Source organism: Morone saxatilis, unplaced genomic scaffold (genome assembly GCF_004916995.1).
Source record: "Morone saxatilis isolate NCDOM2014 unplaced genomic scaffold, NCSU_SB_2.0 Contig15, whole genome shotgun sequence".
Taxonomy (NCBI): Eukaryota; Metazoa; Chordata; class Actinopteri; family Moronidae; genus Morone; species Morone saxatilis.
Genome location: NW_023339707.1, coordinates 15,922,736 through 15,939,373, shown reverse-complemented (window position 1 = coordinate 15,939,373; position 16,638 = coordinate 15,922,736). Strand labels below are relative to the sequence as shown.

Sequence of the window (16,638 nt, the reverse complement as noted above, 5' to 3'; positions counted from 1 at the left end):
ACCAACGGCAGTTATTACAAATGAACTAAAAGAGCCATCTTTGACTGTCTTAACTTAAAGCCTTATGCGTTGTAAAATTGTAAATGGCCATTTTTAGTCGAAAAAGACTTTTTATATTATTAATATTCGTAATAAAATAAACCTACACACATGTATACTCATTAAACCTTTTTTTTTGTTATGCAATAGTTCTCACTTTGTATTTCTATTACAAGTCTTCATTTTTTACTATTTTATATTAAGTTATATTTTTACTTATGTGTAGCCTATATTATCATATTTATATATTTCACACTTGCTTTGGCAATGTAAATATTTGATTCCGATGCCAAGAAAGCCCCTTTGAATTAAATTGATAATAATTGTAACCTTTTGTAAACTTTTGTAGCCCTATTAGAATCTTACCTAGAAATAATGCAAAGCTTGCTTACATCTACCTATGTAAATCTGTGTATACATGTGTATGCAAAGTCGGTGTGTGCTTGTTCAGTCACTCTAGTAGACATCCCTTTAAGTGGCAATGAAACATGTGCTTGCATGAATGCATGCCAAATTTCAGCTGTAGATGTCAGATAGTAGTGCACGCATGGCATACCTTCTTCCGTGTCAGATGTTAATATACATTCCTGACCTTTCACCTGCCTTAAGGGATAGAATTGTGCCAGAGATAAAAGTCAAGCGAAGGTGGTAACCTGGAAGCACTCCTTGTTGGACTACTTTTCCTGAGATTTGAATGCATAATAAGACAAAGTATGCAGGAACTAGCCTTTTACTCCAGCTTACATCCTGCATCCTGTCTACGCCTGACCTATTTTGAGAAAACTTGTAGTCAGACTAGTGTAGTAGGTTGGTGTTGACAAATGTATCACTAGAATCAAAGTTACCATTGTGACAGCTGTGTATGGGCTTAAAGTAAACAATGTGCTGTGGTATTGTCTCATCTCATTCACCAATCACCTCAGGCTCCTTTGGGTCTAAGCTCTGAATAAATGGTTAAATGAAAAAAGAAAAAAAAAGATAAAAAATTATTATGGATATATTGCCAGCACTATCATTTTTAACAGTTAATTTTACCAGTCACACTGTGTATTCAGATGTTGGCCCTGTATGTCAAATAATAGATTGTAGATTTAAACATTGCTCTGGTTCACCTCTCAGCAGTTGTTAACCTATAGCAACTCATATCTCTACAGTTTTTATGGAAATAAATAGATACTTTTTAGGACACGCTCATCAAATGTGGAAGTAATTGTCATCTTGTCCATCTGCTTGTGGGGTTGTTGGGATCGAGTAAGGCTCTACCAGCTGTCAAAACCGGCTTCCACAATACAATGAGAGAGATTGTTGACTGGATGGAGTAAATATGTGCCGGCCCTCTTCCATCTTTCGGACAGACACAACTGCAGTGTCAACAGCGGGCCAGGAATAGATCTTCTCCATGAACATTCACTAATGCATACTGTATATTGACTTTTACATTACCAGCATAGATCATGCACTGATACACACTCTCTTTCACACACACACGGATCACACCCACAGCACACACACACTGACTTATACAAGAACACATGGTGCATCACGCACAGACACATTGGCAGCCAGAGCGTAATGCACGGGCACATGATGCCTACGCCTGATCTGGGAGGCTGGCCCATTTAGCTGAAAAGCAACAATGATTTCATTATATCGCTGCAATAATCAGAGAGCTAAGGTCACTGGGATACCGTGTGTGTGTGTGTGTGTGTGTGTTTGAGAGAGAGCGAGAGAGAGAAAATAAATGAGTGACTCAAAGATAAAACAGCATATTTAGGTATTCACATGTCCTTTTACAGCATGTGTGAAAGAAAGAGCATGTCAGTAGTGTTTGAGTGCATGAATTGGCTTGCAGGCAGGCAGGCATTCCCCCTGATGAGCAGCTGACGTGTATTTGTGTGGGTTTCTCATCCTGAAGTCAACAACCACATTTCTTTAGTTTTGTCGGATAAAGGTCTGTTACTAACTAACAGCTCAGGCATGAACTCCCTCGTCATCTCCCTATCTTCGATGACTATGTATTAAGTCAGCTGATCATTACTGAACCGACATTCATGGTCATATGAATTATAGGAAATATTTGTTGAGCATTGTGTAATATTGCGCAAGCGGATGTTTTATCATTCAGTAACATACATCATTTGTTCAGTACAGAACTGATTAGCATTAGGATAGTTTTGTTTGGAGACCATTGTAGGCTCATTCAAGGTGACGAAACATGACGGAATGTGTATCAACGCAGTCCACAAACAAATCATTTTGGAAAGAACTCATTGTTCATTTAAAAATGATTCCTGTTCACTGTACTGAGTGTTTCTGAATTGTTATGCTACTCCCAGCTCCAGTTAGTTGGTTACAAATTGTTACAATTAGCCAGTGTAGAATCAGCTGTCTCTCACCCTACCACTGCTGCTTTTTAACTGTGTATTGTAAGTAACTTTGTCTCTGTCCTTCTCTTAAAGGAGGAGGAAATGTTCCGACCCAACATGTTCTTCCTTTTGCTCCTGCCGCCCATCATCTTTGAATCTGGATACTCTTTACATAAGGTACTGCAGAGTGTGCACACGACGCTGAATTTACACGGCTCAAGTCCGTCCAGTTAGAAAATGAGGCTTGGCACATTATGAATGTGATGTTCTTAAAACAAACATTTGCATTTAAACGTAACAAATAATAAAATACTTTGGCTAGCAGTTTAGAGAATTTACAGTAACAAGAATCATAGCAACTTTGCAAAACATTGCTTAAACTTTTAATGAACTTATTTTACGTATACAGCACAATGCAATTCACAATAAATTAAGACAAAATAAATAGGGACCTGAGCAGGCTTTAAGTTCTCTAATGTCCCAGGCTGGCTATGATATGAAAATATAAAGGCATAAGCAGCTCTGCTCTTTATGTGTACTAATCTGTTTTATCATTTATGTGCATTATGTGCATTTATGTGTATGTGCATATGATCATAACTGACATGATATTAATGATAGAGGTTTTAAAAAGCAATGGTCTTGTTCAGATACATTCTGTGTTATGGTTAAGACTATTTCCTCTGTACCTGTACTGCCCTACTTTTCCTTTCAGTGCTGGCTCCATGTTATGTAACTCTATGTAACTTCAAATGTCATGCTGCTAAACCAATGAATACTTAAGCTGTGTGTCCATGTATGTTCAGGGCAACTTCTTCCAGAACATTGGCTCCATTACGCTCTTTGCTGTGATCGGCACAGCTATCTCTGCCTTCATAGTCGGAGGGGGTATCTATTTCCTTGGGCAGGTGAGGATTGTACTACTATCTGTTAACAACTGTGACATTGCCACAATTTGTTCAGAGAATGAGTGCAAACTGTTGTTTATGGAGAACATTTGTGCTTTTGCAAATGCATTATTATCTATTCATTGTTCAGACGCTCTCTTGCTTTACAGATGTAGACATGATCAGATCCCCTTGTTGCAGCTCCTTACAATGTGTGTGTCTGTGTCTTGGTATGTTCTTCCTTAGGCCGATGTGATCTATAAGATGTCCATGACTGATAGGTGAGTATAGCTTGCATTAATGTGTTTATTGCATTCCTGTATCACTGTAACAGTAGATTTCTCTAAAGTTCTGACCTTAATGTGTGAAAGAACCAAGCTCGTGAAAGTCACAAGTATTTGTGACTTCGAGACAGTAAGTTAAACCAGCTACCAGAGGTGACTGATACATAAGCAGGATGCTACTTCACACCCATGGGTTTTTTTAAGAGAAGACAGGGGTTGTTCACAAGTGTGTTTCGTTATTGTTCACAAGTCATCATGAGTGTGTGTGTCTTGCGTTCAAGCAGTGGGTTTGCTTATTAATTTACTTCACCAAGCAAGATATACTTTCAGTCCCATGTGTCTTTGTGTTTGTGTGCTTGTGTTTGTAGCAGGATAACTCAGAAGAAACAGCTTAACAGATTTTAATGACATACAGGGGGAATTCAGGAAGTCAGCCAAGAAAGCATTTATTAGATTTTGGCAGGGAAAGTCCCAAACTGTAGCTATTCCATCTTTTTTCTTTCCTGGATTTTTTTGTTCCAACAAGCAGTGTATCTATCCACCCATTTCTGTCCACATGGATTTTCATTTTTTTCCCCCCCCATTTTTTCCCTTCTTTCTTTTAAATATTCTGGGAGTGGATTTATGTATTCTCCAAAATACATGGCATTTATTAGAATAACAATGTAAAGGATTGTGGCTCCTCAACAAACACACGTTTGTTTGAGATGCCTCTCCTGCCTTAATTCCTTTTAAATATGTTTATGCCTGTAAAGGTTTTACCGTTTAACTGTTATCATATTCACTCCCTTGCTGTAGTTTTGCCTTTGGCTCACTGATCTCAGCTGTGGACCCTGTAGCTACCATTGCCATCTTTAACGCTCTCAACGTGGACCCGGTCCTCAACATGCTGGTGTTTGGTGAGAGCATCCTCAACGACGCTGTCTCTATTGTCCTCACAAAGTAAGTATCCGTCCACTCTCTCGCATCTTGTTTATTCTCCAGGGCATACATTGCCACATTTACATTTGTCCATGCATGATGTCTTCACCACCGGCAACCCTAAGGACGACGTGCACAAAGTCCGCAGATGTTATGAAAGGCTCAGACATACAGTACCACTACTGTCCAGATGTTGCACACAGAGAAACACACCCGGAAATCATAAGTACATGCACACTCTGACTGTGATGTCTCTTTTAGATGTCAATTTCTGGAACAAGGCTAAGAGGCATCTGTGAGGACCCAATATACTAACATTTCTTAGCTCTGTTCTAAAGATTATACAACCATAGTATTTACATTTCACTTTACCCAAAAGTCATTTTATCACCTGCTTCTGTGAGGACATTCTCCTCAGAGTTTGCTCAGTCGTGTAAATGTCATCCAGGGTGTAGTCAGGCATCTTCCAACCGTTGAACCTCCACACTGTGACATGAAGCAGGTAGGAAAATAGAACCAGTGACCTATTTTATCACGTCAGACATGCACTCTGTGGTAAACCCTTGGTTTTTAATGCAGAGAGGATGTGGGTACATTTCAGCATCCGCTTAGTGTGAAGTCAAAAGCTGGTCCTCACAAGTGTGATCTGATGAATGAACATTCGTGACATTCACTTGTCGGATTTTTTTAACTATCTGTGTCAACCCAGAACCCAGATTTCTAATAATGAGGACAAAAAACGGTTCCTCTGATGCCCATATGTTTTGTACAAGTGTCACAGCTGTAGACATAGGGGACACTATCACTCTCTCAGAATTGTTTATCAAGACCACCCAGTGTCCACAAACTAGTGACAACACACACCAACAAAATCTTGACAGACAAGTTTGACAGAAACAGACAGCTGGCAGGATTGCCTTGTTTGTACCCATTGCTATCATCCTATCCGCTGTCTCTGTACTCACTTTATTGTTGCCTTATCTCTCCTACTCACAACCAGCTAAATGTGCAAAGTGATCTCAAGTGTCTGCATGCTGCCGTAGAATGCATGAATAATAGATAGCTGAACAGCCCTGGCAGTTTGCTTGTTGTTAGCACCTCACAGACTGGTTTTCTTGGAAAGCTGTTTTACAGTTTGCCCAGTCATATACAACAGCCTAATGCCTTTGCTTGGGGGCTTGTTAATTAGAAATTACATTATTATCTATACTGTGTTGTCTGACTGTTCTGGATAACTGTTATTATAAGAAGGATTTAAATTGCACAATAAAATTCAGTGTCTGTGTTCTTACTACATCAGTAACGATAAAATATCCAAAATGCAATTTATTTATTTTTTATGCAACCATGGTGATTAATTATTTTCACCCATCTAAGGTAAAAGTCCAAAGAATATATGAGGTGGGAGAGTTTGGTAGATCAGTACTGACAGCTTTGTTTGCCAAGAAGCATATCAAAGATGTTGTAAAGTCATGATGTGTCATTATAGTTTATTTATTGTTGTTTTAGTGTTGCTGTTAAGTTGTTGGGGTGGTACAATAGAGCTGACCTTTGTTTAGAAAACTCTGCATACACTCTAATACACACACACCCACACACACACACACCCATAAACTTTCATACTTTGTGGGATTCAGTGGTAGAGTATTTCTGCCCTCTAGGGTCAGATAGAGGTATTACAACAAAGAATGTGTTTAAATATTGTGCTTTCATTTGTCATTTCCTCTTTTTTTCTTTTGTCTTTCAGCACAGCGGAGGGGTGCTTTTCGCGCTCAGACAACTCCATGGTAACTGGCTGGGAGACTTTTTTGCAAGCGCTGGGATATTTCCTTAAAATGTTTTTTGGTTCTGCTGCCCTGGGAACCCTCACTGGACTCATCTCAGCTCTTGTATCCAGACTAAATGTGTGTGTGAGCGAAATTTGATCTCCTGTGTGTGTGTGTATGTGTATGTGTGCGTCTGTGTGTGTCTTTCATCATATTTAAATTCCCTAACTGATTGATTAGTTTCTAAAACACTTCGATCTGAGGAAGACTCCTTCACTGGAGTTTGGCATGATGATAATCTTTGCGTACCTTCCCTATGGTCTGGCCGAAGGCATCAAACTGTCAGGTGTGTGCACACACAGGCACATTTAAGTTTAACTTTTTAGGCCTTTTTTTTATGCCATGCCTTCTCTCCACCCACAGGAATAATGTCCATCCTGTTTGCGGGAATTGTGATGTCTCACTACACCCATCACAACTTGTCTCCTGTCACCCAGATCCTCATGCAGCAGACCCTGCGCACAATGGCCTTCATGTGTGGTCAGTGAATCCCCTCTTTTTTTCCCCCCAATCCCTCTTTTGTTTTCCTTTTTAAATAAGTTCTCAACATTTTTTTCCAAATTCTCTCTCTCCAGAGACATGTGTGTTTGCCTTCCTCGGTCTCTCCATCTTCAGCTTCCCTCATAACTTTGAAATATCCTTCGTCATCTGGTGCATTGTAAGTTTTTATTTTTTAATGCTATCTGAATATTGATGTTGATTTAACCTAATTTGGATTCAGTCCTTTTCATTTCCATGACTGTCACGTGATAGCTGTTGTTCTCTACGTAGGTCCTGGTTCTTCTTGGCCGAGCAGTGAACATCTTCCCTCTTTCCTTCCTGCTGAACTTCTTCAGAGACCACAAGATTACACCCAAAATGATGTTCATCATGTGGTTTAGTGGTGAGATGATACAGTGAACCTTTTGACTAATGAGAATAGTAATATGATCATGATCATTTATCCTAAAATATACATATATAACATAATGTGTGTGTCTTTGGGTGGGTGCAAATAACAACTACAGCTGAAAAAAGAAGTTGATTAATTGATTCATCAATGGAAAAGAAATTGATTGTGATTGTTTGTGTTATTTTTCAAACTTCCATTGCAGCTTCTTTAGTATATATAGTAGTGATAACTTTGGGATTTGGACAGCTGGTTGGATAAGAATAACTTGAATCTCACCTTATCTTTGTGCTCTGGGAAAGTAAAATAGGTAGTTTTCTAATATTCATTTTATAGATGATAGACAAACAATTAATTAATAGAAAAATAATTGATGGGCCAGCATGGCTCGTATACCGGTCCGCTGGCCCGGTCAATCTTGCTTAATCCAAATCCACGCTTCTCTTTTCTGATCACCGTAGACTATTTCTGTCATAAGCTTACATGTTCCAGCAAAAAAGCTTTGTTTCTGAAGAGAAACATCGTTTTTCAAGTACGTGTTCTCATGTAGCCATTTCACAGTCCCATTCCTTTGATTTTGTCTGATAGGTTTGCGAGGGGCGATTCCCTATGCGTTGAGCCTTCATCTGGGCCTGGAGCCCATTGAGAAACGGCAGCTAATTGGCACCACCACCATCATCATCGTACTCTTCACCATCCTCCTCATGGGGGGTGGGACCATGCCGCTCATTCGCCTCATGGACATTGAGGAAAACAAGTCGCGGCGTAAGAACAAGAAAGACATCAATCTCAGCAAGACAGAGAAAATGGTAATGGATGAAGCACGTAGATTTCACTTTGATCCGTACACACACACACATACACACACACACACACACTGTTTGTTGACTGCATTGATACTAGCTGTGCCATCCTCTCATTTGCTATCAGGCTCTTACTGTTCTCTCTTCAGAGGGCAAAACATCAAAGGGCTGTTTGTGGTTTGTGTGAAGGACACTGAATCAGCGGGAAGAAAACCACTCATCACAGAGATGCACAGAAACCGTAAAACTCGGACAAGCACATATAAACCCTAACAACTGACATTTACACATTTTCCCGGACACACCAGAATACAAGCTATTCTGTCCAATATTTCAGCCTTAGCTCTAACTCTAGATAACAGGTACATCCTACCATTGAGGTCTCCAGTGATGTGTAGTGGTGTGTTTGCGTGACTTGTGTGTACAGTATTTGCATGTGTGATGTCTTCCAAAGATTAGTGCTACACCCTAGGGTACGAGCAACTAGATCTATCAACCTTCCATTTTTTCCTCACAGCTCTCATGCCCTCTTTGATGTAATTCCCTCTCTTCGCTCCCTCTGCTGCTTTCTCCCTCATCCCTGGTCCCTCTGTCCTTAATCTTGACTCCACCACCCTCACCTTCCTCTCCTCCATCTCCATTTCACATCGGCTTCATCTGTTGGCCCCTCTCCTTTCATTTCTTTCTTTCTATTTATCTGACTCCCTTTTTTTTCTTCTCTTTTCTCTCCAGGGTAATACCATTGAGTCAGAGCACCTATCAGAACTGACAGAGGAGGAGTACGAGGCTCAGATCTACCATAGACAAGATCTGAAGGGTTTTATGTGGCTTGATGCTAAATACCTTAACCCCTTCTTCACTCGCAGGCTCACCCAAGAGGTAAGAGAGAGTGAGAGAGACAAAAATTGTCGCACCCAGCCTTGATGATGTGTTGAGGGTGTGCTGGTTACAAATCACAGTATGCTCGCTGCTTTTTTCTGCTCAGTGGGACTGTTTCAGTTTCAAAAACTGATCCTCTGAAGAGTAGCACTGAATATATCTATATCTGCAGGACTACAGCAGGCCAGTGTGGTGTGGCTATCCCCTATAATGGAAACACATGGCATTTAGTATACTGTAGGTTTAGTATATACCTCACTAAACTAACACATTATGGTGACACAAAAAAGAGAGCCTCGCCAAATTGTGTTTGTTGCTACTGAAGATAAGCAGGGTTGGTTAGTAAAAGATGAATAAAAAAATGTAAGGAACGAGTACTTTCATGTTACTTTTTTTTTTTTAAACTGTACTACTCAAGTAAATTTTTGAGCCAGTAATCTATTTTTACTATAATACATTTGCCATTTCTACCTTTGTTACAACTAGTCTGCTCTAAATGTGAGCATTCAGTGTAAGCAGTCTTACGTGTGTGTGTGTGTGTCACAGGACCTGTTACATGGCCGGATCCAGATGAAGACCCTGACCAACAAGTGGTACGAAGAAGTCCGGCAGGGGCCCTCGGGCTCTGAAGATGATGAAGATGAAGCAGAACTTCTGTGAACTGAACACACAGTTTATATGAAAACAATGAATGGACATTGTGTGTCCTGGGCTGAGGGTGTGTGTGTGTGTGTGTGTGTGTGTAAGAGAAGACAAGAACTCTTTTCAGTGTCAGTCACATGCACTTCTCGTTTGTTCACCTGCCTCCAAATTTATGTGACAGAAGAGTCTCAGTCGGTGCCCACAGTGCATTTTTAGAATACAAGGTGGGTGTGAAAAGTGCCAGTAAAACTGGACTTGAAAATGATGTCCCTTATATGAATGCCATATTGTTACTTGCTAAAGAAATCTTTTCCCAGGCATTTCTTTTGTAACAGTTTTGAAGGGAAGACTGCAAGGAAGCTGAGAGGGAAGTTTTCTATGTAAAGCAATACTACACATACTGCACATTTTCACTTTTTCTCTTTACTTTTGTATCCGTTCACTGCTACTGTACGTGACGCTAGCTTCTTTAAGCTCTGCTGGCAACTTTACTTTGTGTCAAGGGAAGGAAACAACATAATGTTAATAAAGGCTCAATTTTTAAAGTGGATTTTGTAAGCCATAGGTGGTTTGCTTCGAATAACTTCCTGTTTAACTCGATTTAATTTTCTAATTCTTCACATTTGTATGCATTAATGATTCTGAGTTAACACATATATTCATACATATGTAATGAATAATAAATGCTAGAAGTGATGCATTATCTACCACTACACCCTCCAGCAACAACGCAACAAAGAGAAATGCAGGAGAGTTAAAAGTGGCACGTGTAACCTTAAAGCTTAGCTTAAAGGAGAATGCTCCAGAAAATTGGAAATTGCTTTTCTTTCCAAGTATGGTTCCAGTTTGGTTTCCCTACATGAACGTTTCTGGTCTATATTCATTCTCATGCTTCTATATTGTGTATGAAGTAGAACTTGAAATATTGCTGTTGTGATTTTCACTGTGGATTTCTAATGAAGATGGGCACCAATGAATGTGTGGGTAACTGGAAATAATGTCTTGTGAATGTTTATGTTTTTGTTTTTTATTTATTTATCAAATGTTTATGTGATGTTTGTGGGATAAAGGCTTTTATACTAGCTCTATGAGCACTGCAGAATTAGAGAAAAAAAATCTATAATAAAACATTGACATCCTATATGTTGTATTGAATTCTACTTTAATGGGATAACTACATATTTGCCTATTTTTACAAATGCCTTGTTAAAAATTTACAAAAGCACTTAAGTATTGAGAGAAAATGGTGAAATACAAAATGATAATCCCATTTTACCAATAGAGTTCCACCTACTAATTCCATAAGCAGCATGTGCTAATTAGTCTTTAGATTGTAAAATGGGAAATTATTATGTGTCAGGCTAAGACAGGGTGCCAGACCAGTCCTCGGAGTAATTAGATTACGTAAAAAGGTTAATGTGTTGTCATGCTGGGGACAATATCCTGTTACCTACAGGTAAAGCTCTCGTGTCCAACCCTGAGGAACAGCAGGCTGACATATCCCTGAATTGTCTCATGGGATCTCATAAGCGTACGAGGAGGTGACTGTTAAACTGAAGGAAGAAATCACAGTGTCCAAGTCAGTAGTGTAATTAATGTTGGCAGTGGCTCCACAAGCAAAGCATGTCTATGTAAGGTGAGTAGACTGTAATGCATGCTTTACCACTCTGGATGATATGTAAACACGTTTTTTTAATCTGAACATCAGATGATAGAAAAATTCAATTAGTGCAGTTGCTATTTATAGACTGTTACACTGTTATCTGTAATTTAAAATGTATTTTTGTAATAAGAATGTACAGCCAGTAGGGGGCGTCTAAATCCACGGCTTTGGTCCATGAAAAATTAATAATCCCACAGTGGATGGCTTCTTTATTCATATTTTACCCAATTATACCCAATGACTCCTCCACTGTGCATTATATATAATTCCACTGAAAGTGGTTGAAATGCATATAATAGTATACGAGGGGAAAAGGAGTAAATTACAATTTCCAGTCATGTTCTCCACTTACAATGATGATATTTACAAACTAGAGACCATGTTGCAATGGGATGTGTATGGCACAGTGAAACACATGACATTTGCCGAAACATGTGAACTGTACCATATTTATTCAATGTGCCTGACTATTCTTGCAGGGTTACCATGGTCATAGTCAGGTCTGACAAAAGCAGAGATATTACCTCCTTCACTTCTGACTGAAAAAGACAGTACTGATATACCAGTTCCAGGGCAGGAGTTTGTATGTGATACCACCAAAAAATTGAATAATTATGTGTGGATTAAAACTACTGTGGGCCAAGGGTTGTAAAGTGTGGGGGCCAATGTCTCGTTCCTTACTTAATTTTGAAGTCATCTACACACCTGTACAGTTCTGTGACTGCATGTTGCAAGGTTGTGACACTATCACATTGTCAAAACCTGTCCATAGACATATAAACATCTGGCAAAGTAATTTCTGTGGTAGTTACTGAAACAGAGGGTGTTTTAAGGACCACATGATCTCTCTCTCTCTCTCTCTCTCTCTCATACACACACACACACACAGGCTTACAAGGTGAAAACAATACCAGCCACACTGAACAGAACTCAACCTACTTTGTGTATAGTGAACTGAGCCACTGGGCCTTGTAGCTCAGCCTTCATTCACTGTATTATTTGTAAGTTTATACGATGTGGTACCTCCATAAAACAATACACATACACCTTGGACACCTTCACCCTGTGTGGTCTGCACATCTGGAGTTTCTAATAATAACCAGCTAATAATACACATTTAAAACAAATATTTCTTTATAAATCATTTTTATACTGTAGTGTAATAAGATATCATTGCTTGTTTTACAACTTGAAATGTTCTTTTAGAGATTAGATGAAAGATTAAGAAGCGCACAGTGAGTGAATCCAGCCGGATCCTCTGCCAAATGGCAAATTAAATTATGTTGTTTGAATAAATAGAAAATGTAAATACTATCCTGGTTTGCACGGTTGATAATTAATATCTCACAGTGGCACGTTGAAGGTTTCTGATTATCTACATGCACATGCAGATGTGGATGTTGTAGTTCAGGGCTGTGGTCTACAGCAGGGATTTAATTGATTAGCATTCCTTCAATCAGGGATATATAACTCTTCTGTTAAATCAGAAGCTATTGATCAGTTGCAGTAAACATCTATAGACTATTTCCCCTCTATGGGCTTCATCCCTAAAGATGAGCATTCATTTAGCTTTTCGTTTGTAGTCACACATGAATATACTGTGGTAGTTTTGCACTTCCACCCTATGAAATTTCTGTTGCAGCAGCATGAAGACTAAGGAAAGAAAAAAACAGCTCTCTGTCCACTCTAGCTAAGGGTTGGCACAGAACTACAACACAGTAATATATTAATATTAATAAACTATTGACTATAGTAAATGCAGACTCACAGTATGCAAACATTTAATCAAGAAGTAAACTGTTTTTCAGTGTTTTTCAAAAGCAGAATAGGTCTATTCACTCAGTTGCTCGCCTGTTCATACAATTTATTTATTCTCTTTGACATTTGTATGTTTTACTTAGTCACCTATATACATTGCATGTGGTAAAAAGGGTCACCCCATAACTCTAACCCAACCAGAGGAACTCAGTATTTGTTTAGAGTAACAGTTTTGGGACGTGGCATTTCATTTCATTGAATAAGAATAGGCGTATTTCCTAATATCACATTTTTTAGAATGTTCTGCAAGAAATTACTAATAACTGCTCATCTGTACACTGTTTGTATCAAGTTAGTTCAAAGTTTATACTGATGGAGGGCTATCTGAGAACAATAACATTGTAACTGACTGGTTATTCCTTTCCCTTTAGTCTGAACATCTAACTGTAACTGAATGAAGTTGGGGCATTTGTATGTACTGTAAATTAAGTTTTTCTGCTGGCTGCAACCTGAAGCTGTCTGAAATATTCAGAAAGTTAGTAACAGTGAAATTCATGACGACGGCTCATTCTTATAGCCTAGAGGAGTTAACTGCCTGGCGTCCCTTGTGTTTAATTCATTGGCACAATGCTGAAAATTCAATTACCCTAAAGCCATTAGATTCAATTATTTCAAAATGACAACATTTTCTTTTTTCTTTTCGTTACTAAACATTTTATATTTTATATGTTAATGTATCTTTAACCTCTGAAACCTCACAGACCTGTCAACACAAACTCATGCTGTGCAGCCAAATTTAGCTCAAAGCTTAAATCCAAAGAACTCTATAGTGGAGATCCAGGGTGAATTTTGGGGAAATCTAAATGATGCACAGGATATACACAGTACACATATATGTAATATTTCCATTTGGTGGAATGGTTAAGCCATATAATTAATGGACTTGGGTCTGAATATATCACTCAATGGAAACAACCCAAAGGACTGGAGAGTTGGAACAAAGTGATACAGAATATATATGACATATAGAAGATATATATGACATATATATTTTGAGCTGTGTCCATTACATCCAGGGAGTTATCAAACTGTAGTGAAAAATATTTACAAAGGGACAAGTCCTTTAACGCTTGTCGATCCATGTCCTTTGACAGCGTCTCGACCTGCTTATGACAGGTCAAAGCGGTTTTGATGTTGTTTTTGCAGTTATTGAGAACAGTCTCTGCAGTAATGGGCATCGCTCCTTGAATCAATTTCTAACTTTAAAAGGCTTGTGTTTAGCCAAAAGGTGACTTCACACAAAATTAATGCTTCAGTAGCAGCCTTATTTTAAGCTGCCAGTTATGTGTGTGAAAGCAATAGTTGGCCTTGTGGGGGTGGGCGTGGTTTGCGCTCAGCTGCAGGAGAGAGTGTGGGGAAGGATTGGGAAACGGCACCAGGTGAGTTGGATCACCATCACCTACTGATACATTAATTAAGGACTCTTCCCTTATATTGGCAGTAGTGTGCTGGACCTGGGAGAACGCACGAGGAGTTATCCCGTGTACCCAAACGCCAGAGCATTAGACTGCCAACTGTTGTTGGATTGCGAGCGATCGTCAGAAAAAGTGTTGTGTGGCAAACGTTGGTGTGACTATTTGTGTGCTGAGGCAACCCCGTCTGTAGCGTGACCTGCTACAGCCCTCAATGCTGATTTCAGCTCATCTATTTTCCTTGCACGAATTGCACTCTACTTTGGGTGGTAGCTGTCTTTATATTTGAAAACAAATTTGTCTTTTACCAAAGTAAAATGAAATTCCTCTTCCCACTTTGGATGGAAATGGAGACATTTTTGGCTTCTTTCGTGGAGCCTCTGCCATGCCAGCGGCTGCTGTATACATTTGTGATTGTTAATGTACCAGTGCTCTTCCCTCATTAAACCAATACATCAGCTGGTTCAAGAGAGAGAAAGAGAGAGGAGCTTGCAACGGTTAAATATCAGGCATAAATAGATTCGATGGGTTGGCAGCCTCTGATATATGTAATACTGTCATGCAGTGTGGTAACCTTGTAAAAAAAACTGTATGTAAAGGGGGAAACTTTGGAAGTGGTGTTCATAGACTTCACCTATATCTGAAGCACTTAGTCCTCACCACTGAGGTACAATAAAGTCAACTTCACAGGGCAAAGCAAACTGTCCTAACTATTCTAGCTCCTGTAATCCCCAGAGTAAATCTGCTTCTCTCTCAGTATGGAGGAGAGTAAAACTACACCCTTAAAGAGATGACAAATGGCAGAATTGTAGGGTTCAGACTCTCTTACGTACTCTACTGGGTACGGGGTGCTAGCAGGGGATTTAGTGATGCTGTAATGTGTGCTCTGTGAGGTGAAGACACACTATTGTGAAAATATAATATTCCCAAATGCATGCATCTGGTACAAGTATTCAGTATATAATCACAGTTATAGTGCTGAGCGAATGCCCTGTGAGGATCTGCAGGGGGCACAGATGGGGAGCTGGGAAGACCAAAGCAGAACCCCTGTGTTGTTCTATTGGCCAATGCAGCGCCTAGAGATTTTGAGCAAGAGACATGGATGTAAACACAGACATAGTGTTACAGTAGCCTAAGGGTACAGATTGTACAGCATGAAAGAGTCCCATTGCAACACACTAACTTGAAAGAATATTTAATGTACTGACTGACGGCAGCAAGGTCGACACTTTCCGCACATTTATTGCTTGGGGGACACACATGGCGGGTATAGAAGGATTGTATTGGGCTACAGGTGCCACTAAAAAAAATCCAGTTTGGTATCAAATGCTGTCAAATGTAGCACATCATTTAGATTCATTTAAAAATATAATGTGTTAAAAAAGTAATTCATTTAATTATCTGTTATGGTCACATTTTAGATGTGAGTAAGTTCAATGAAAAAGACAAAATCTTAAGTTGAAATGTCTTAATTTGGGTTTTATCAAATATTGATATATGTGATGGTTTGCGATTAAATCATCATATATTTCTGCCACCCGCTGCAGTCTTCTTGCCAAGTAATGAATATTACTCTTGATTTGCCCCTGGAGATACATAGAAAAGATCAAATAATGTTGCAAGTCTGTCCACATAAATACACATCTTAACCCATTAAATATGCATGAAATAGTTTCAGAAACTATATTCAACCTTCAGGCAACTGAAGCAAGAGATCTAGACGTCTTCAAATTCACCATAGTGGGTCTCTCTCACTGCCTTTAGCTTGCAGAGAGCTGCATGCTTCACCTGATTAAATCTTCAGGTTTTGTCTTATTCAGCAGTTCTGAAACCATATGCAATACTGCAGCTAAACTGAAATCTAGCATCTCTCTGTTTCTGCAGTGACATGTGATATGAAAAATGCAAGTTCAATACTAGACCACATATTTAAAGGGGACGTTTGGGAGCATTGTCCTCATCCTTCTTTGTAACTGCTTATGATGTCGAGCATCAGAACACACAGGTGAAGAGCTTTCTACTTGTTTCTTAAATCTACAGTTCAGTCTGACCCTGAATGTTTGCTATACATGTAGGTCTGAGTGAGAGAGATGGGGCTGTGACATGCAAGGCTGACAGTTGGAATCAAACTGGCACCACAACCATTCGGCTACCAATGTGCTCTATGAATGCAACATATCAGTTTTTGTCCTCTGTCGACATCGAAAGG

The 16,638-nt window shown here is 39.2% G+C and overlaps 1 protein-coding gene across 1 annotated transcript in view; it reads left to right on the top strand.

The window, feature by feature from the left end:
• slc9a8 (solute carrier family 9 member 8) overlaps positions 1-10,679 on the top strand; it is a 16,702-nt gene extending 6,023 nt beyond the window's left edge. The window contains 12 exon segments of the mRNA XM_035657204.1: positions 2,499-2,582; positions 3,212-3,313; positions 3,539-3,573; positions 4,375-4,518; positions 6,245-6,386; positions 6,504-6,609; positions 6,687-6,803; positions 6,899-6,981; positions 7,095-7,206; positions 7,801-8,021; positions 8,748-8,894; positions 9,441-10,679. Of these exon segments, the coding sequence (XP_035513097.1) occupies positions 2,499-2,582; positions 3,212-3,313; positions 3,539-3,573; positions 4,375-4,518; positions 6,245-6,386; positions 6,504-6,609; positions 6,687-6,803; positions 6,899-6,981; positions 7,095-7,206; positions 7,801-8,021; positions 8,748-8,894; positions 9,441-9,554 (1,407 nt within the window). The 3' untranslated portion in view covers positions 9,555-10,679.
• The last annotated feature ends 5,959 nt before the right edge of the window (positions 10,680-16,638 follow it).